The 23,075-nt window shown below is 34.8% G+C and overlaps 2 protein-coding genes across 4 annotated transcripts in view; both read left to right on the plus strand.

Moving 5' to 3' along the window:
- The window catches only part of LOC123529386 (UDP-galactose translocator-like), a 31,471-nt gene extending 25,393 nt beyond the window's left edge, over window positions 1-6,078 (plus strand). For all 3 annotated transcript variants that reach the window (XM_045309701.2, XM_045309698.2, XM_045309700.2), the window contains exon 4: window positions 155-6,078. In XM_045309701.2, coding sequence (XP_045165636.1) covers window positions 155-820 — 666 coding nt within the window. In that variant the 3' untranslated portion in view covers window positions 821-6,078. The remainder of the gene's footprint in view (window positions 1-154) is intronic.
- A 3,120-nt stretch (window positions 6,079-9,198) lies between these two features.
- LOC128548060 (uncharacterized) lies at window positions 9,199-23,067 on the plus strand. The gene is made up of 7 exons (XM_053522409.1): window positions 9,199-9,375; window positions 13,787-13,826; window positions 14,124-14,237; window positions 17,791-17,900; window positions 19,850-20,000; window positions 20,613-20,738; window positions 21,434-23,067. Exons 1-7 carry the CDS (start codon window positions 9,265-9,267, stop codon window positions 21,859-21,861), a joined length of 1,080 nt encoding a protein of 359 aa, XP_053378384.1. The 5' UTR covers window positions 9,199-9,264; the 3' UTR covers window positions 21,862-23,067.
- Window positions 23,068-23,075: the final 8 nt, after the last annotated feature.

Genomic DNA, 23,075 nt, shown 5'->3' on the forward strand with positions numbered 1-23,075 from the left:
CCCCATACTGTGGAAAGCTTTGAACATTATGTATGATTTTCAAGTAGAAATAATAGAAGCAGTGAGTAATTCTATTAATTGGGCAAGTACATTATTAAGTCTTTAAGGAAATGAAAATGTATTCTAAAACTATTCTTTCTGTGTTTATTTTCAGGTGACATATCAATTGAAGATTCTCACCACAGCCATATTCTCTGTGATCATGCTGCGCAAGTCACTGTCTAGTATACAGTGGGTATCTCTAGTCATTCTCTTCATGGGAATTTCAATCGTTCAGATGCAGCCGGAAAATTCCGGTCAGAGTCAAACCGGAAGAGAACAGCGCCCTCTGTTGGGACTTTTCGCTGTGTTCATATCTTGTCTTATGTCTGGCTTTGCTGGCGTATATTTTGAAAAGATTCTGAAAGGAACGAAACAGTCGGTGTGGTTACGAAATGTTCAGTTAGGTGTTCTCGGCTCAGTGATAGGAATGATCACTATGGAGATAAAAGAAGGTGAAAAATTACGAGAGCTTGGATTTTTTTACGGCTATGACTCGCTAGTGTGGCTGGTGATTATACTACAGTCGCTAGGAGGTTTATTAGTTGCCGTGGTAGTCAAGTATGCTGACAATATTCTGAAGGGATTCGCAGCCTCTCTAGCTATAGTCGTCTCATGTATAGTATCAGTATTTTTCTTTGATTTCAAGATGTCATTTCAGTTCATGTTAGGTGCAAGTTTTGTGATGGTATCAATTTATTTATATGGTAAATATGTACCTCAGCCAACTGCCGTCAAAAAGTCTGACGATGTTCAGAATGGTAAAGTGCGTGCAATATAAGAATCTGATAGCACATAGGTTACCATACAAACCGATAATCACATTTTAAAATGCGCATTTAATGTCTGAAATCTTGTCTCATAAGTATTCTTTCGCTGTTAGCGAATCGGACAGGAGATGGCTTTAAAGTACACAGCTTTAAAATTTAGTGCTTGGTAATGATGCATGAATAAATGAATGTTTGAAATTGAGTAAAAGTGGCAGCCTTTTTCAGTATCCAAATGTTTTGATATAAAGTTTATAAGTTAAAAGGTTCAGCTATTTGGCCAGTGTATTTAGTACATAACAGCTTTTAAAACAGTATTATTTTACTGTCATTTTCATTAAAATAGCTTTTATATCATGCTTAAGGCTATAGGGGACTTTGGGGTAAAGAGGATAGGTAGGTAATTTTTGCATTTAGACCTACATTGCTGTAGAAATTCTAAGAAATGTTCATCTTGTTAATTTACTTGCTGATAGACCGACATACATTTTATATGTTTGTTTGTTGTGTTATTCTTCACATGTAATCTGATTAAAATCAAAGTTATCCTGTACGTACTAAATCAGTATGTAAAAAAAAACAGTAAAATGCATATGATAGAAAATTAAAAAGCTGGCTGTTTTGAAGTGTATTATTCTTCTCCATTAAAGTAAAATTTACTCAGATGTCTGTTTAGATGTAGTATTTATCGCTAATAATTGAAAAAAAGGTCCAAAACTATCAGTGACTAAATCAGCAGGTAAGTACCGGTAAACATTGGAAAGGGGAGAAAAATCACTAGAAATTTGGTAAAAGTCTGAAATTTTTTAATGGAATACATGTATACATCTTCCTTTTATATATAGTTAATAATTGCTAGATCTTTTATCTTTTGAATTTGAAAGCAGCATTGTTACTTATCCTCTATCGCCTGAATCACTGTAGTCCCATGCAGTAAAGTATAAATGAATAGAATACAAAATAGTTTTACTGGGAACCATGGCATTAATAATTGTATTTTGCAGTTGTGAATGCTTTACAAGTTTATTCAAGCAAGTGTGCTTAAGACTTCTAGTTGTGAAAGTTTTGACTCAAGAAATGAATGACTGTACAATATGAAATGTACAGAAGGGCAGGTTACAATTATCAGCAGGTTATATCTGTATGCATGTTTTTTTTGTACTTAAATAGTTACAGGTGATGCACAGTGACTTGTCCTGTTAGTCAAGATTTTATACAAGCATGCAAAACTGTTTTATATTTCTAAAGGTTATCACAGATAGGATGTTTTAGTCCGTTTTTTTTATGAGGTAAACGTCTGTTTAAAATGTAGAACTGTGCTCTCCTAGGTTTAACTGTACAACAGATCTGTTTCCTCTACCTGTAAAAACAGCATAAAGTATTGTGGGCTTTTTTCCTACAAGATAAAAAATACAGCACACTGAATTTGGTCATTATGCTATATAGATTTTGTCAATGTTGTCTTTTTTTTTGGCTATGAATGTGTCAACAGAATCATCAATATTGTAATCACTCCTGATTGTTTGGTGTTTAATCAGAAATTAGTCATGCCATTATAGTTTAGTATGTGGTTTATAAAGTTATAAACAAGCCCAACCAATTGGCTTAGATGCCTTGAATGCCCTAGAACTCTTAATCTAGAAGCTTAGAGTTTGATCCTTAGGCAGACTTACGGTGTGAATGATGATTTAACAGAGGATTATAACCCTCTACCTGGGTCCGTATTTATTAGGGATGGGAACGATTATTCGAATATTCGGAAATCGGTCGAATATTCGAATATGAAAATCAAATTCGAATATTCGGAAATTATTGTTTTTTTTTTTTTTCAAAATAAGTATCATTGATTTTGGGCAATATGAGCATGCTAATTCTACAGAATAAAACCATGTCATGTTTGTTTATCGAGTATCAAAAGATGTCCAATTAACAAGAAAATAGCAATGCATAATTGGCAGGGTCAATCGTTACGGATTAACAGTTTGCAACAGACGTCAATGTGTCAGATGCATGTCAAAAGATGTCCAATTAACAAGAAAACTGCAATGCATAATTACCTGGGGTCATCGCTAAGGATTAACAGTTTGTATTAGGCGTAAATGCGATATCTTTTTATCTTTTGTTCATTTTTATTGGCACCTGTTTTATGTAATTGTAGATTTTTTTTTCGAAAACAATACCAAACTTGTAGATATTGCTGATCTTTTCACAATATTTTGTACGATGTTTCAGACCATCCGCAATCGGCCATATTCGAATTAAATTTTGAAGTACTTTATAAGAAGATCAAGAAATAACATATGATTGATGCATACGTTCATGTTGAAGGAGGTTTATGTCTGCCTTACTTGCTTTTTACACGACGATTTTTTCACGCCGATTGAAAATTTTCAGAATGGCGGCGGTAATACAACAGCGCGTCACATGTTTAAATGGGACGATCTGCTATTTTTAGATAAAATTGCGACGGTCTAGATTATAATCGTTCTGATTTTTTATATCATTTTGAAGCTAAAACACTGAATAAGTTAAATATATTCATGGTTATACTGACAGAATCGTGAAATAAAACGCTAGGATCGGCAGGTTTAGCTAGGTAGGATCGGGTTACCCGAAACAAATATTTTTTGGCCTTATTACTTACGATGATCCACGCTTTAAACAAATGAATACGTTGTGTATATGCCAATCACTTAATAAGAATTTAAAGCTTCCATTAAAACAAACCGAATATTCGAATATATTCGAATATGGCAAACTGAATATTCAAATATTAATTTCAGTATTCGTTCCCATCCCTAGTATTCATAAAGCTAGTCTCAAAACTGCTGCGTCTGATTGGTTGTTTCTGAGTACAAGTTTGAAATTGACCAATGGCAAGGCTTGATTTTTGGACTGGTAGACAATCTCATTTTTAAAGGGCCAGGAGAATGTATGGTTTGTACTCTGATTTGAATGATATTCTGAACAGTAAAAAATATGTAGATAAATTTTATAGAGGTAGTTGTAAATATTATCCTTTATAAATTCATTGTTGGAATTTATACCAAATATGTTTTGAATTTTCTTGCCAGTTTTTCACATAGATATACTCTACTACTTATTAAAATTGTAAACCAGTCTGTGCAGTGTTAGGAATTTGTAAACCAGTCAGTGCAGTGCTAGAAATATGTAAACCAGTCAGTGCAGTGCTAGGAATATGTAAACCAGTCAGTGCAGTGCTAGGAATATGTAAACCAGTCAGTGCAGTGCTAGGAATATGTAAACCAGTCTGTGCAGTGGTAGGAATATGTAAACCAGTCAGTGCAGTGCTAGGAATATGTAAACCAGTCAGTGCAGTTCTAGGAATTTGTAAACGAGTCAGTGCAGTGCTAGGAATTTGTAAACCAGTCAGTGCAGTGCTAGGAATATGTAAACCAGTCTGTGCAGTGCTAGGAATATGTAAACCAGTCTGTGCAGTGCTAGGAATATGTAAGCCAGTCAGTGCAGTGCTAGGAATATGGAAACCAGTATACTGGCTTCGATATGCTGTAAGTAGAAATGATTATTCATAGTGAAGTTTCTATAAGTAGAACTGTGTTTTTATTTATACTAATGTAGCATGATGGATGTCTAAATATGTTAAAAAAAATTTACAAATTGTTAAATATGGTACTGTTAAGGAGCAGGGCAGGTGGAATGGATGAAGTCATACAACACAACACAACATATAATGATACATTGTCTGCTTAAGAATTGATACTTCCAGGCCTCCTTCGATTTTGATACCTGGAAACACCAGAAAACTTCAACAGTTTGTTAATCCCCTTATGACCTTGAGCAGTTGGCATTTCACTGTATAAAGTACATTTTGTGATATGTGTTACTGAGTTGACTAAGTTGTTTTTGTAAGAAATTGGTGTAGCAGTGTGAAGGTATGTTAGGTAAAGCAGACTGAGTTTATACAGATCTAAGTAGTAGAGAATAACTATGTGGTTTGTTGCCATATTAACAGGACCTGGTGTGTTCTTGTTGTTTTCCTGTGCTTATTTCAATTTTTCCACGGCATTATAAACTCAGTGCTTCTTAAACTCTAATAATTGTAAATCTTATAATTTTAGTAATTATTAATGGACAATGAATGACAAATTTTAAAGCTTTGTACATGTGAAGGCTTCAAGGCAACACTAAAATATGATTTTGGTTGACACAGATATGAAGTATTAAGCAGAATGACACAATTTATGATATAAAGCTATGTCTTGTTGAAAAATTTCATTTTTTTTTCGTCTCAAATCAAATAAATTAAGTTTAACAGTGCTGTATTAATCTGTTATCTCCGCTTGTTGAAACTGTTTAAACAGCTTTCTTTTCAGAGTTATTTAGAATTTAGTGTTAAGTTACAAAAAAAAAGTATTATAGAAATGTTAAGGAGTGTTTATATTAAGTTTTATCAGATGTTACTAGGTTATTAGTGAATGTTTTATACTGTGATCTATCACTGTTTACTGTATATACAATGTGTATACAAAAATGTACATGCAAGAGCTTTGTTAAATGCATTTATTCCCCTTTGATAAAAGAGAGTATACATTGTATAGTCTATTCAAAAGATAAAACAAACAGCTTTTGCTTAAAATTAGCAGCTATTTTATGTAGCAACTTAGGAAATTGTTGTTATTATCTGATTCTAGAATTTATATCAAAAATGGTGTAATTAATACAAAGTATGCATAGACTATTTTGGTCTGTTATAAGTAAGTGGGATTTAAACTGTAGTGAGAGTGAAAAAAGATTGTGGAATTTTTTTTCTATGGCTTGAGCTTTTAAAATGTAATAAACATATAATGTAATTTACTGGTTTTAAATTGTTGAATTCTTTGTTTTAAAGGTCACGAATCTCAAAAGAAAACCAGTATTTGTTTCACTATAATATCTACATCAGTTTTAAAACCAGTCATTTTACAAACACCCCAAGAGTTATTGCCCTTGTCTATCAAATAGCAATAAGAGGACTGCGTCCAGTTTAAATTTGCTTTGACAGGTGCATATTGTAAATTTGGGATTCTATTCTTTTAAAGATATTTGCACGATAATAATGGGAATGTATGATTTTATAGTGCTTGTTATAGTTGTAACACTTGATCTGTGACTTGCTGGAGGTTACCAGAGATGATATAATGCCGGGAACACATATAATCCATCTTAAGGTACATGCAGTCCAAGAAATTAGCTTTCACACATTTTCAGTTTAATGATCAGCTCTGTTTACTACAAATGATTGCATTATAGATTTGAAAGACATGTTTGTGTATGCATATGAGTACAACATGTATAATGTATGTATATGTGTACAACATGTATATATATGTGCGTACATGTTGAAAACCTCTACATAGGATAAAAGTTTCTGTTGAAAATAACCTGAAAAATTGATTAAATATCTTATGAATCCCCGACAGTCATTAGTGCCTCGGATGTTCCCATACCAATACACGTTTGACATCTTGGTCTCTCTCAGACAGCCTCACACTGAAGTATTTTTCATTATTATATGGTGTGTTACCTTGCTGGAAGTTTTCCCTACACAGCGCATATTTTAATCAAATTTTATTTTGTAATATAGCTACAAGAAAGGATAACACAATTTAGAACTGCTGAATTAACATCGAAGCCGCCCTAAATATACAGGGCTGTTCATATTGTTGATGTCATGTTGCTTTTAACATTGTTTTGTTGTTGTTGTTGCTGTTGGTATTAAGAATTTTTTTTTTAATAAATGCTAAAACAGCTGATCAGAACTTTGGATACATTTTACAGTCACGAGAACACTGTGACCTTGACCTTTGGTGTACTGAGTCCTTAAACAGTAGGTCATAGTGACCTTGAGACCGAAAATGGTTTCTGATAGATAACTAGAGAATGACTGGGCCAGCAGTTGCCTATATTCAGTTGTTGAAATATGTGTATTTTGATAGTTGTGAAAAAAATGGATTTGGTTCATATTGATTTGATAATGAAATTTGATAACAAAAAGACACACTTTTGTGTTTTAATGTAGGAATAACTCATTTTTGTGTTACAACATCTGCGGGATACAGAGGGATTGGTTGGTGCCCCGAGAGCAGTAGGGTGGGAATACCAACATATCCCGAGGGGTTCTGCTGGTGTTATAACAAGAAACAAAAATTTGGAAATGTTGTTCTAGCATAAGTCTTGATAAGATGTGTGAATAGCGAAAAAATGAATGCAACTTTTAGTGTTCATGAAATGTGTGAGAGTATCAATGTTGATTATCACATGGATGTTATTTTCTTTCGAATTATCCATTACAAGGCCATATTACATATATGCTTGGCCATTGAATGTACATGTGTAAAAATTGTGTTTTCAGCATGTGAGCATGAGAATCTCTTTGTTTACACATTTACTCTCTTCTTAAAAAGACCCACAGACAACACAGAAAGCACATAAGTTAATGTGTGGTTTTGAAAACACAATCATAAGTTAATGTGTTTTAATGTGCAAGTGGTTTTGAAAAGACATAATTTGAATGGTAACGTGTTTTTGTGTGTAAATGGTTTTGAAGCCAGAAGTTATTGTGTTTTTGTGTGTGAGTGGTTTTGAAGCCAGAAGTTATTGTATTGTCATATGCGAGTGCTAGTTTGTGTTGATTTGATGATGAAAGATTTGTTTATTATCTGTTGATAGACTGCATTTCTAGGGCGAAACTAAACACCATTGTAACTCATTCAATTAAAAAAACAAGTTTCAACAGTTTTATGTTAAGCCCTTGATTCTGTGACTGATATTTTGTTCAAGCTTTAAGATGAAAAAAGGTATTCAGCTTTGTTTTGATGTATTTGTTAGGTTTTGTTTGTAAAGCAACATTATGGTTTCTTGTTAATTGCAGGATTTTTAGTGAATAATTCTGCTGGAACCAGTCTATTAAACTTCACATCATATTGTCTGATATTCAAGGTGGGAGCATTGCCTGACTGAGATAAGTTCTTATCTGGGTATAACAAGAAAATTAAAAAGTACATTTTTTTTTTCAAAAACTTTCTTAAAATCAATAGTTTTCTGTTGTTTCTGTTACACCTCAGTCAGGCTAAAATTCCCTGAGCTAGACTAGCAGAACCTGGAGATGTGCCCAGTCTGTAAAACATAATATTTTTTCATAGAAACCGTAACATGTATATCTAGTCATTTGATTTATTAAATATCATATAACAAAATGATATAAACTTTTCTGTACAAAAAGAATTCACTTTTCAGTCCATAATTTAATACCTTACAGATTGTAATTATTAGATGTATATTTATATCAGATGCTGCCAGTTGTAAAATATTGTTGGAAAATATTCACTATTATACAATAAATTGTAATGTGTCATTTTGTAGTTCCATTTATTACCATACCTTAACCCAAGGCTTAGAGTTTAATCCTTTGCATTCATGTTACCGGTATGTTTGTTGTCCATCGACTTCTATCATTGAATGTAAGGATCATCTGGTTTATTCTTTGAAACTGCTTTAGGGATCTGTTGAAACAACAGCAGGTCGTGGGTTAGAGCTCCACTGGTGTCACAACGACACCTTATATGATACCAGTACTGGATTTTCCAGGAAGCAGACACGAGAGTGGTTCAAATGAGCTTGAAGCTTACATCACAATCAAGCTAAAATAAATAAATTAGTATAAACTAAACATTGTTTGTATACTGCAAAATCATTAAATTTTGCGACTTTGTCAAAAACGACTATTTTGACATGAACGGCAAAGATAACAACATGAATTCATATATTACAAATTATAAAGATAAGAAGAATAAATATTTTGACTATTCCATCGGATTTAACCCTTATCATGCTTGACACAATTGATTCTGCCTTTGCGACCAGTGTAGATCATGCTTAGTCTGCACATCTGTGCAGTCTGATCATGATCTGCACTGTTTGCCATTAACTGTGGAACCTCGACTTTTAGGATAAATGTTTTGGCCGTTTCTAACATATTGATAGTTCACCTGAGCACAGTCCTTTACTCCTGTGATCACACTTTGTCCATCATCAGTTCATCATTAATTCTCATTTCATGAATTCGGCATTGCATAAAGAATAAAATAGGGCAAATCTAAGCAAATTTGCAGAGTTAAATTCCCACATATTTAAAGTGTTTTACAATAAACATATTGAACAGAGTACCTGAAAGATTATTAAATAACAAATGATAATAACTTACAACCTCTGTTATCATACATTGTGATGAAACGAAGTGCAGATGAAAGATAATTTTGCAGATAACCTTTAGTAAAAGTGTTACTTATATGAGTTTTGATATTGTTTCAAAAATTGAATTTTAATGATCAGTGATAAGTTATCTTTGTTCATTTCTGTGTGATGATTTGGCAATTGTTTGTGCATCTTTGTAATATTGAAAAATTTATTTTGTTGTTAATGAGGCAGGGATATAGACATGTTTTCAGCCATTTTACTATCCTGCCTTTTTGTTTTTATCCAGTCAGTAGATCTAAATATGGCAGACTCATCTCTTGTATGTAACAGAGGGATATACATGCACAATAAGGTAATTATAGATTTTCTTTTCAACCTGTGAAATTTGCCTAATTTAGAATAAATTGCAACAGACAAATGTGGTAGTGCCATTCCATGAAGAATTGAAGAGTTGATATCGTTTGAAAAAATATTAAACTGAAAATATTAAAAGTTTTAGAAGATGGTATAAATGATCTTTCCTATAGTTATTTGTTGTAGTCAAATTGTCATTCATTGTAATAAAGCCTACACATAGTATTACCTGAAAAAGTTAATGAAGTTTGCAACAGAAAATGCTATTCAAACTTGATTGTTATGAAATGAAGAAAAATGCAGAAATTTCAACTAGCTAGTAGATCAAACTATTAAACATATAAAGCATTAAATCTGAATGAAGAAAATGACTTTACTTCGCCTGTGCTCGAAGATTGGATGCAGCTGTCCAGTGGTATCACTGACTACACAACCAGGGATGCAGTTGTCCAGTGGTATCACTGACTACACAACCAGGGGTGCAGCTGTCCAGTGGTATCACTGACTACACAACCAGGGATGCAGCTGTCCAGTGGTATCACCGACTACACAACCAGGGGTGCAGCTGTCCAGTGGTATCACCGACTACACAACCAGGGGTGCAGCTGTCCAGTGGTATCACCGACTACACAACCAGGGGTGCAGCTGTCCAGTGGTATCACCGACTACACAACCAGGGATGCAGCTGTCCAGTGGTATCACTGACTACACAACCAGGGATGCAGCTGTCCAGTGGTATCACCGACTACACAACCAGGGATGCAGCTGTCCAGTGGTATCACTGACTACAAAACCAGGGATGCAGCTGTCCAGTGATGCAGCTGTCCAGTGGTATCACTGACTACAAAACCAGGGATGCAGCTGTCCAGTGATGCAGCTGACCAGTGGTATCTCTGACTACAAAACCAGGGATGCAGCTGTCCAGTGATGCAGCTGACCAGTGGTATCTCTGACTACAAAACCAGGGGTTATAAGTTCAAGTTCCTGCTCCTCGAACTAATATTACAAACAATTAGATCAGAAACCGGTATTTGTGTGTTTTTATATGCTATTAAGAACCAGGGAGCATTTTTAGCTTGGCTATACGAAGTATATGGAGAGCTATCCTGCTCAACCTGGGGCCGGCATCGGCGTCCTTTCGCATCCCAACCTTGGTTAAAGTTTTTTCACACTTTCTCTTTTTTCTCCTTATCTCTGTAATAACTTGATGGATTTGTTTCAAACTTAAAATAGTTATTCCTCATCATCACCCACATCATATGGCTCAAGGGCCATAACTCGCACACCAATATTTCATGAATTATTCCCTCTTTATACTTAGAATTTCAGGTTAAAGTTTTGATGCACTTTATCTCTGTCTTAATCATTAATAAATGGATTTGATTCAAACTGAAAGTAGTTGTTCCACATCATCTCCCACATCATATGACACAAGGTCCAGAACTCTGGTACCAATATTTAATGAATTATCCCCCACTTTTACTTAGAATTTCAGGTTAAAGTTTTGATGCACTTTTACTCTATTTCAGTTATTTATAAATGGATTTGATTCAAACTTAAAATAGTTGTTCAATATCATCACTCACATCATATGACACAAGAGCCATAACTCTTGCACCAATATTTGATCAATTATCTCCCCTTTTTACTTAGAATTTTAGGTTCAAGTTTTGGTGCACTTTCACTCTATCTCAATTATTACTAAATGGATTTGATTCAAACTTAAAATAGTTGTTCCACATCATTACCTGCATCATATGACACAAGGTGCAACCAATATTTTATAAAATATGCCCCCTTTTTTCTTAGAATTATACTTATTAGTGTTTTGATACACTTTATCTTTATCTCTCTTATAACTTAATATTTTTGACACAGACTCGAGCTATTGTGCAATATCTTCATCCATCATTGGAGTCATTAAACACTCCAGTGACAGCTCCAGCTTCCTCCTGTGCCCAGTTTCACTATCCAGCATCGAAATAGTCGAGCGCGATGTCTCCTGTGACAGCTCTTGTTTGTATCTTGCACTGTCCTCTAACTAAAATTACTGACAGTCTTCTGGTGGAGTCGCCCCTATGAGTTTCCAGTGGCAACTATAAATAAGCTTACAAACAATCCAAGTGTTGAAAAGGTCTACTGTGACCACCTTCCATTTATTTGTCATTTAAGCTCATTTATACAGCTCTTAAGTGTTTAAAAATTGGAGCCATATTTTGTTAGCAATCTTCCATGGAGGCAATAAAAGGAATGTATACAGCCACAAAAATTTTGCACAAATTTGATATAACAGAACAGAACAGAACAGATATTTTATTAACATATACAATGCATGTATCTTGTTAATACAACATGAGATTTTATTACATACTCGTTACTATTCCCGGTTAAGTTAAAAATATGCTATATTTCTGGTTTGTTAATGAAATTTAAAAACAAGAGGGCCAAGATGGCCCTAGGTCGCTCACCTGAGAAACACACCATAACAGTGTAAACATGTTTGACTTAGTGATTTCATGGGAAAAAATATTCTGACCACTTATCATTAAAATTGGAGTAAAAACCTTGAGTATAAACAATTATTTTCTTTGATTTGACCTAGTGACCTAGTTTTTGACCTTAGATGACCGATATTTGAACTTGACCAAGATTTCATCAAGGCTATCATTCTGACCAAATTTCATGAACATCACTTGAAAAATACAGCCTCTATCGCATAAACAAGGTTTTGCCTTGATTTGACCTAGTGACCTAGTTTTTGACCCCAGACAACCCATATTCAAACTTGACTTTGGACCAAATTTAATGAAAATCCAGTGTAAAATGCAGCCCCTATTGCATACACAAGGTTTTGCCTTAGTTTAACCTAGTGACCTAATTTTTTAACCCAGATGTCCCATATTCAAACTTTACCTAGATTTCATCAAGGCAATCATTCTGACAAAATTTCATGAAGATCAGTTGAAAAATACAGCATCTATCGCATACACGAGGTTTTTCTTTGATTTAACCTAGTGACCTAGTTTTTGACCCCAGATGACTCATATTCGAACTTGACCTAGATTTCATCAAGGCAATCAGTCTGACAAAATTTCATGAAGTTCAGTCGAAAAATACAGCATCCATCGCATACACAAGGTTTTTCTTTGCTTTAACCTAGTGACCTAATTTTTTACCCTAGTTGACCCATATTCAAATTCTACCTAGATTTCATCAAGGCAATCATTCTGACTTTACTTACTTTCAGGAAGATCAATTGAAAAATACAGCCTATATCCCATACAAAAGGTTTTCCTTTGATTTGACCTAGTGACCTAGTTTTTGACCCCAGATGACATGTATTCAAACTTGATCTAGATTTCATCAAGGCAATCATTCTGACCAAATTTCATGAAGATCACTTGAAAAATACAGCCTATATCGCATACCCAATGTTTTTCTTTGATTTGACCTAGTGACCTACTTTCTGATCCCAGATGACCAATAATCAAACTCTACCTAGATTTTATCAAGGCAATCATTCTGACCAAATTTCATGAAGATCAATGGAAAAATACAGCCTCTATCACAACACAAGGTTTTTCTTTGATCTGACCTAGTGACCTAGTTTTTGACCCTAGATGACCCATTTTCGATCTCGGCTGAAATTTCGTCAAGGTAATCATTCTGATCAAAATTCATGAAGATCAATTGAAAAATACAGCCTCTATCACATACATAAGGTTTTTCCTTGATTTGACCTAGTGACCTAGTTTTTTACCCCAGATGACCCATTTTCGAACTTTACCTAGATTTCATCAAGGTCATCATTCTGACAAAAATTCATGAAGATCAATTGAAAAATACAGCCTCTATTGCATACACAAGTTTTTTCCTTGATTTGACCTGATGACCTAGTTTTTTTTATCCCAGATGGCCCATATTCAAACCTGACCTAGATTTCATCAAGGCAATCATTCTGACCAAATTTCATGAAGATCAATTGAAAAATACAGTCTCTGTTGCATACAAAAGGTTTTTCCTTGATTTGACTTAGTGACCTAGTTTTCGAACCCAGATGACCCATTTTCGAACTTGGCCTAGATTTCATCAAGGTAATCATTCTGACCAAATATCATGAAGATCAGTTGAAAAATACAGCCTCTGTCGCATACACAAGCTAAATGTTGACGGACTACAGACGACAGACAACGGACATCGAGCGATCAGAAAAACTCACCGGAGCATTGCTCAGGTGAGCGAAAAATACCTAAGTGAGTGATGTAACCCATGATCACTTTTTGTCTTTGAAATTTGTTTTCCCTTTTTTATAGCAACATTTTCACCCTACTACCTTATTGCTATGGCTTTAATAACTCCCATATAGAATAATTATGAAGAAAATGAAAAATGTTGTGTTCATTCTTCAGATAAGAGCAGTGTTTAGAGTTTCCCAGGAGAACTGTTTAGGTAAGAATATCAATCAGAATATAATTTTCTTTAACAAGAACCCTTTAAATTGTTTGCAATATTTATTTTACCTCTTAAAAATTTATGATAACATTGAGCTATCATTATGTCAATTTGTTATTAACACTGTGAAGTTGAGTTACATGAATCAGCATGATAAAGGTTAAGGTGTTGATAATTTTCAGTCATCAATAAAATGATGAAAACTTTCTGGATCTGACAGGTCGAAATAAACTATTTCTTTAATCTTTATTTCCAGACATTATTTCAGGCATGATATTTCTGGGTTTATTTTAGTTCCAGCAGGATCGTGTGAGGATTGTTTTCAACAGTGTGTAAATTACACAGATATTGTAGGCAAGTTCAAGATGGACGTCAGTGGGCTATTCAATGTATCCTGGATGATGAATGGTAATTCTTTCATCACTCGTAGAAGATTCATTCTCTTCTAATATCAATGTAAAAGAATGAGGGAGTAAAGCATAAAGTACATGTTAATTCTAACTATTTTTAGTTTTGTGATCCCCACTCTGCCCAAGACGAGTCCACAGAGTAGGGTGGAATTTGAATTTGATTGAGATATTCAAAAATAATTAATAACAAGGTTAAAGTTCTTCAGAATACTGTATATAGCAATAGTTTTGTCAAAAACTTAAACAGAATTTGAAAACATGCATTTTGAACATGTATGTGATGTATATAGATCTATGTGGTATAATAATAAAAAAAGAGATCAAAGGAAAAACTTGTTATGGAATAAGCAGATCAAACATGGAGTGTATTGTTCCTATGAAACATGCATTTCATAATCAATTAACCAAAAAGGAGATTATCATTTAGATTTGTGATTTTAAAATTTTAACAGAAAGCTATAATTTATCATTCACTAATTAGTTGTACCTAATGTCGGCAATATAAACTAGAAAATGCTTTTGTAAAAAAGCGCATGTCTCCCCCAATGCAAAGTCCTATAGGCAAGAAGTCAATAGGGGTCAGGAGCGAAAGTCAAAGAGACACTGATGGTTGGCTGCAATAGGGATCATCTACTTGGCATGTCCAGTTATCCCGCTAAATTTCAACACTCGTGGCCTAGTGGTTCTCAAGTCACTGTTCAGGCTCCTATGACCCTGACCTTTGATCAAGTGACCTCAAAATAAATAGGGGTCATGTACTCTGCATGTCCAATCATCCTATTAAGTTTCAACATTGTAGGTCAAGTGGTTCTCAAGTTATTTCCAGAAAATGATTTTACATGAACAGGCCACTGTGACCTTGACCTTTAATAGACTGACCCCAAATTCAATAGGGGTCATCTACTCTGCATGTTCAATCATCCTATGAAGTTTCAACATTCTGGGTCAAGTGGTTCTCAAGTTATTGATCGAAACTGGTTATCAATGTTCAGGCCCCTGTGACCTTGACCTTTAACGGAGTGACCCCAAAAACAATAAGGGTCATTTACTCTGCATGAACAATCATCCTATGAAGTTTCAACATTCTGGGTCGAGAGGTTCTCAAGTTATTGATTGGAAATGGTTTTCCATGTTCAGGCCCCTGTGGCCTTGACCTTTAACAGAGTGACCCTAAAATCGTTAGGGTTCATCTACTCTGCATGACCAATCATCCTACGAAGTTTCATCATTCTGGGTCAAGTGGTTCTCAAGTTACTGACCGGAAATGGTTTTCAATGTGCGGGCCCCTGTGACCTTGACCTTTCACAGAGTGACCCCAAAATCGTTAGGGGTCATCTACTCTTTATGACCAATCATCCTATTAAGTTTCAACATTCTGGGTCAAGTGGTTCTCAAGTTACTGACCGGAAATGGTTTTCAATGTTCAGGCCCCTGTGACCTTGACCTTTAATGGAGTGACCCCAAAATCGATAGGGGTCATCTACTTTGCATGTACAATCATCCTATGAAGTTTCAACATTCTGGGTCAAGTGGTTCTCTAGTTATTGATTAGAAATGGTTTTCAATGTTCAGGCCGCTGTGACCTTGACCTTTGACGGAGTGATTCCATAATCAATAAGGGTCATCTACTCTTTATGACCAATCATCCTATCAAGTTTCAACATTCTGGGTCAGGTGGTTCTCTAGTTATTGATTGGAAATGGTTTTCAATGTTCAGGCCCCTGTGACCTTGACCTTTGATGGAGTGACCCCAAAATCAATAGGGGTCATCTACTCTTCATGACCAATCATCCTATGAAGTTTCAACATTCTGGGTCAAGTGGTTCTCTAGTTACTGATCGGAAATGGTTTTCAATGTTCAGGCCCCTGTGACCTTGACCTTTGACGGAGTGACCCCAAAATCAATAGGGGTCATCTACTCTTCATGACCAATCATCCTATGAAGTTTCAACATTCTGGGTCAAGTGGTTCTCTAGTTATTGATCGGAAATGGTTTTCAATGTTCAGGCCCCTGTGACCTTGACCTTTGATGGAGTGACCCCAAAAACAATAGGGGTCGTCTACTCCAGCAGCCCTACAACCCTATGAAGTTTGAAGGTTCTAGGTCAAATGGTTCTCCAGTTATTGCTCGGAAATGTGTGACGTACGGACGTACGTACGGACAGACGGACGGACGGACAGGGCAAAAACAATATGTCTTCTGGGGGAGACATAATTATACACTTGCATTCAGTGAACTGGGAAATCTATAAAGTTTACATTAGTGTGAAATATCCTTTGAAAATCAAAAATATAAAACTTAATGTATACACAATATGCAAATTCAGTCAAACTGATATTATGTAAAAGGTTTTTATCTTGCTTACTTACGTTAAAAAGTTCAATGCTTTTACTGGAAACAAATATGGGATAATGCAATTGTACAAAATAACTTAAATGAATATTATGTTGATAAGTGTTTCCTCTCTCGCTTGTTTTAATTATGCTTTACAGGGCCATAATGTATAAAAAGTTGTTTTAACAGCACAAGATATCCTTGTTAACCTGACAGAATAAACCTTCAACTAGAATGTGTCTGTAGGACACAGGGTGTGCCCCCCACCACTGGTACATTTGTCACAAATAAGGGGAAATAATTCAAATGTTTGCAGTCTTAATGGGGTATAGCCTAAAAAAAATATGAAAAGGATTCATTATTCTATACCATATACTTTTTGAGCTATGAGCATCACAAACAAAAAATCCACTATTTTGGCTATTTCAATAGCCATAACCCTGTAATAAATGCTAAAATTCTCAAGAAGAATGCCAAGTGTGCAAGGTCACATTATGATAAAGACTCGAGCAAGGTTTCATGAATTTACATTAAATACTTTCTGAGTGAGGCACATAATTAGGTGAAAATGTGCATTTTTTTAATATTTCAGGGGCCATAACTCTGGAAATAGGGGTGGACCCTGATGAAAAAAAGTAGATGCGCAAGTTCATATCATGATAAAGATTCATGCAAGGTTTCATCAATTTATATCAATTACTTTTTGAGCTACAGGCGTGTCACAAGGTGAAAATGTGCATTTTTGACTATTTCAGGGGCCATAACTCTAAAATTAGGGGGCGAAGCCAGACGAAAAATAGGTGCGCAAGTTCATATCATGATAAAGACTCATGCAGGGTTTCATCAATTTATATCAAATACTTTTTGAGCTAGGTGCGTCACGAACTTCAGACGGACGCACGGACAAGAGAAAATCTATATGCCCCCACCACTCATGGGGCGGGGGGGCACAATAAAAGACAGAAATGGCAGTTTTATGCAAGAATATGCAAAAATTGTACTATAGTGTATTATCATGCTTCTGGTTCCACGATGATAATACAGTTTTGAGACCAGTCTGAGAATGCAGCCTTACCATTGGTCAATTCATAACTGTTCTCAGAAACAGCCAATCAGATGCCAGAGTTTTCAGACTGGTTTTGTTAACTATGAAAATGAGTTTGTAACAATTAGTCTGAGAATGTGAATAGTTTTATATATACATGGTATTTTTCAGGTCGCGAGACAACATATTTGATGGAATATGGTATCCAACTCCCAAGTGGAATTCTACAGATTTCTTATGCATTCCTGACTTTTTCAGGACTGAAGAAGTTTTCTATGAAGGTATGAACATTTACCCATTTTGGTTAACACAGTAATTTTATTGCTTGCAATGCTGCATTTCCTAACTTTGAGAAGTTAACCAATGTTAGGGAGATTCCCTAATTTCAAGATTATTTTGAAACCATTTCACATATTGCAAAATACTAGGGATGGGAACGAATACTGAAATCAATATTCGAATATTCGGTTTGCCATATTCGAATATATTCGAATATTCGGTTTGTTTTAATGGAAGCTTTAAATTCTTATTAAGTGATTGGCATATACACAACGTATTCATTTGTTTAAAGCGTGGATCATCGCAAGTAATAAGGCCAAAAAATATTTGTTTCGGGTAACCCGATCCTACCTAGCTAAACCCGCCGATCCTAGCGTTTTATTTCACGATTCTGTCAGTATAACCATGAATATATTTAACTAATTCAGTGTTTTAGCTTCAAAATGATACAAAAAATCAAAACGATTATAATTTAGACCGTCGCAATTTTATCTAAAAATAGCAGGTCGTCCCATTTAAACACGTGACGCGCTGTTGTATTACCGCCGCCATTTTGAAAATTTTCAATCGGCGTGTAAAAATCGTCGTGTAAAAAGCAAGTAATGCAGACATAAACCTCCTTCAACATGAACGTATGCATCAATCATATGTTATTTCTTGATCTTCTTATAAAGTACTTCAAAATTTAATTCGAATACGGCCGATTGCGGATGAAAACCGATTCTGCGGATGGTCTGAAACGTCGTACAAAATATTTCAAAGTATTTTGAAAATACTATTCACCTAATCATTTTCAGAAATTCAGCAAACTGCAACGCACAAACTTAATATTGTTTTGGAGAGAAAGCTCTTTTGCTTTCTGACAGTGTTAATGTTTTCTAAGTCTAACCCTAACTCTGCAGTAAATTTCTTAAAACAAAGTTTAAAAAATTTCAGGTAGAATATTGTGGCATCTGGAATGTTAACAATATTTTATCATGATTTGACCTAGTGATCTAGTATTTGATCCAAGATTACCAAGTTTCATTTAGATTTTATACATACAAAAACATTCTGACCAGGCTCAACATTTTCAGTCACGTAGTTAATGTGGCTTTAAGTTGTGTTAACAAGGTTTTTCTCTGGTTTAATGTAGTGACCTAGAATTAGACTCAAGATGGCACCTTTACAAGCCTGACCTAGAATTAGACTCAAGATGGCACCTTTACAAGCCTGACCTAGAATTAGACTCAAGATGGCACCTTTACAAGCCTGACCTAGAATTAGACTCAAGATGGCACCTTTACAAGCCTGACCTAGAATTAGACTCAAGATGACACGTTTACAAGCCTGACCTAGAATTAGACTCAAGATGACACGTTTACAAGCCTGACCTAGAATTAGACTCGAGATGACACGTTTACAAGCCTGACCTAGAATTAGACTCAAGATGACACGTTTACAAGCCTGACCTAGAATTAGACTCAACATGACACGTTTACAAGCCTGACCTAGAATTAGACTCAAGATGACACATTTATAAGCCTGACCTAGAATTTATACAAACATTCTGACCATGCTGGAAAATGTGGCCTCTGGATTAATAACAAGGTTTATCTTTGGTTTGACCTAGTGACTTAGTTTTTCACTCAGATAAGCCAGTTTTAAACTTGACATAGATTTCAGAAACACAAACACTCAGGCAGGGTAGAAACCTCTAGGTCATTGAGGTTTCTTAATTATTTGACCTAGTAGCCTAGTTTTTGACCAGATGACCCAGTATCAAACTTTTCCATTTTTTCCTTAGGTAAACATTCTGACCAAGTTTCACTAAGACTGGGTCAAATTTGTAACCCCAGGAATGTTAACAAGGGATGACACATGCTGACAGACAATGGACAATCACAATAGCACATCTTGAACTGTGGTCAGGTGAACTAATAAAAACTCATGTTTTTTTTTACATTTTTAGGGTTGGTACAGTGTTATATTACAGTGTAAAATGACAGATTTTGCAAGGGTCCGTATTACCTTGAGACTGCCTAATGGGAACAGGAGTACAGATATATACCCAGTGACATTCTCAACTGCGAGTACAAAGATGGTATCCAGTAGTGTCAGTGGTACTCAATTTTCCTTTCATTTATATATTTTATAATTTACTGTAAACTTGGAAAATGTTTACATCACTTTTATTTCATGATTCAATAGACTACAGAATTATTTAAGTTAATAAGAATTCATGCTTAAGGTATTTATACTGTTAAAGTTAATGCTTTTTATCATAAGGGTTTTGAATTTGCATGTAGCACTTACTGCAAAATTAAAACCCTTGAAAATAGTACACACTCTGCCATAGTCAAAATAATTTTTCTGTCAAATATTTTTAAGGGCTTCCGCCAATTTTAATACATTTTTTTTCTTTCAACATTATTTTACAAGTGCTTTTATGAATGATTACCAGAATTCTCTAAATTCCTTTGATTTGAAAAAAGACATAAATTGGTAAGTGTAAATAAGATTGTCAAGACAGCTATCACGTAAGAACTACTTTCCTTTTGTATATTTATTCATTTAATGAGGAAATATTTGTGAAAAAAAGTTTAATTATAATAGCATAAATATAACTGTAGAAGTTTATTTGGTAAAATTTGACGATATATATTCAGATTTGGAGTTCATTTTTTCTGCTTTAAGAATGCATGCAAGATACTTTTATGATAATGACATTTCAGTTCCGCTAGCAGAAGAAACACAGAGCCACGTTACAGAACCAATAAATGAAGGAATAATTGTTGCCATTGTCCTTGCTGGAACTATTACAATATTTATTGTAGTAGCAGTTATTTATATGAGAAAAGGTATAGCTTCTGTTTAAGTAAAATTTTTGTCACTGCTTTACACCACAATTCATGGGTTAAGAGACTTTCTACACATTTTAAAACTTTGTGTGTCCTTTACAAAATATTACACACAACATCCTGGATTAAAAAAAAAAAAAAAAAAAAAAATTGAGACAAATTGCGAGGAAAAAATCATTAATGCTTTTTTCTTCCAGCTTCTACAATATATCTCCCAGAATTTACAAAATACAACTTCCAAAGTTGTTAATTCATATTGCATAACTATCATTATATTTAACAAATAATCAAGACCTTCGAGCGATTTATCATCTAATTTACCACGGTTCAGAGTTCAGATGCGTAGGAATTGAACGAGGGTGTTAGCCCGAGTGGTTAAATACTGAAGCATCTGAATGATGAACCGTGGTAAGTTAGATGATAAATCACAAGAAGACCTTGATTGTTTTCATTCTGACATGCTCATTGATATATTTTAATAAATATTATGCTAGACTTCATTTACCAGAGGAGTAATGTATCGGACGTAATGCGGCAATTTGACGTCATTATTGACGTCAGAATGCTCTCTTACCAGTTCGTGCGTCAACCGTTGTTTATCGCAGAATATACAGAGCTTGGTTTCCTTCTTTGTTTAACTGGAAATCAAATCAAGCCATGTTAGAATTCAGTTTTTCATCCCTTCTTTACTTCAGCTATTAAGACGAGAAATGATGAGCCGAAAAACAATACAAAGCAAACACCTACTGACCAGGTCACTTCAGAGAGTATCCCAGAAAGAAGTTTTAGTGAAGAACATTTACCACATGGCAATGATTCTGTCTCAAAGAAAACTCCTACAGATGTCATTCATAACTGTACTGAACCATTTATTTCCGAACTACCGGTACCGGTATTTGAGCACAACAGTGACCACCAGTGTGTACTTGAAAACAATTTTATGTCACATGATTATCATAATGTTTCAGATCAACACAATGGATTAGAATTAGTACCTCACCAACACCGTATGCCGCATGATATATTTTTTCCCCATCATAGACATCAGCATGCTAAAGAACGGACAGACGAAATACCTCCTTATATTCAAATGCAACTACAGAGTATAAATTCTGAGCCATAACATACTCCCTTCAGTCTTGTACCAATCACTTACTATTTCTACAGATAAAGTAGTTCCAGTTACAGAAGATGTCCGAGTGTCTTGTCTGACAGTGTATCCTACATGGGCTATGATGTTTTGTTCGTTCAAGATGGTTTAACACCATTTTTAGTAATATTTCAGTTTGGTTACAGGCAGTTGCTGTACTCTGCACCAGTAATGATTGCTTCTCTACTGCTACTTCACAACTTCCCCACATAAAAACGAGGACATATAACATTGTTTGTATCATCTGATTTCAAGTTGTCATAGAGAACACAAACCAATCCAGCTAGTGCATTCTTGTGCATTATCTACACAAAAACTGAACGGTCCTCTTAGGGGTAAAAAAAAATGTTTGTTTCCGGTAACATGCTAAAACTAGAACTGTCACAGGAGTGACGAATACCCCAACAGTACGGTCTTGTCACAGAAGAATGGCAACCATAAGAAAGACATGGCCACAAGATGGTGCAATTTAAATCGAACTTGACCTGTATTTTATGTTACACATGTGTACCAAAATTTATCTAAATCTGTCAAGCCTTTTGTGAGTTATTGTCCGGCAACCATGAGTTTGACAAATTTTAAGTTGAAAAGGGGCCTTAACTACATATAAAATTGGTGGTTTGTAGCCAAAGTCAAACTTTACCTGTATTTTATGATGTTATACCTGTGTACCAAAAAGATTTAAATCTGTCAAGAACTGTAACTGGAGTGTTTAATGACTCCAATGGTGGATGAATATTACACAACAGCTTGAGTCTGTGTTAAAAAATACCAAATAATAAGAGAGGTACAGATAAAGTGTATCAAAACACTATATAAGTATAATTCTAAGCAAAAAGGGGGCATAATTCAGGAAATATTGGTACAAGAGTTATGCATCTTGTATCATATGATGTGGGTGATGATGTGGAACAACTACTTCAAGTTTGAAACAAATACATTTTGTAATAACTGAGATATAGTGAAAATGCATCAAAATTAACCTCAAGTTCTAAGTAAAAGGGGGCATAATTCATGAAAAATTGGTGTCAGAATTATGCACCTTGTGTCACATGATGTGGGTGATAAGGTGGAACATCTATTTTAAGTTTGAATCAAATCCATTTAGTAATAACTGAGATATAGATTTCGGGACGGGACAAAACTGACTCCTTTATAGCCTCCCCACAAACATGTTTGGTGGGGGT

Source organism: Mercenaria mercenaria, chromosome 13 (genome assembly GCF_021730395.1).
Source record: "Mercenaria mercenaria strain notata chromosome 13, MADL_Memer_1, whole genome shotgun sequence".
In the NCBI taxonomy this organism is placed as follows: Eukaryota; Metazoa; Mollusca; class Bivalvia; order Venerida; family Veneridae; genus Mercenaria; species Mercenaria mercenaria.

What these genes read in the sequence shown, in the direction of transcription:
- LOC128548060 (XM_053522409.1), top strand. Translation starts at nt 9,265, where the DNA reads ATGTTTTCAGCCATTTTACTATCCTGCCTTTTTGTTTTTATCCAGTCA. An exon ending in TGTATCCTGGATGATGAATG is followed by an intron (nt 14,238 to 17,790) that starts GTAATTCTTTCA and finishes GGTATTTTTCAG; the next exon opens with GTCGCGAGACAACATATTTG. An exon ending in GGTATCCAGTAGTGTCAGTG is followed by an intron (nt 20,001 to 20,612) that starts GTACTCAATTTT and finishes ATGACATTTCAG; the next exon opens with TTCCGCTAGCAGAAGAAACA.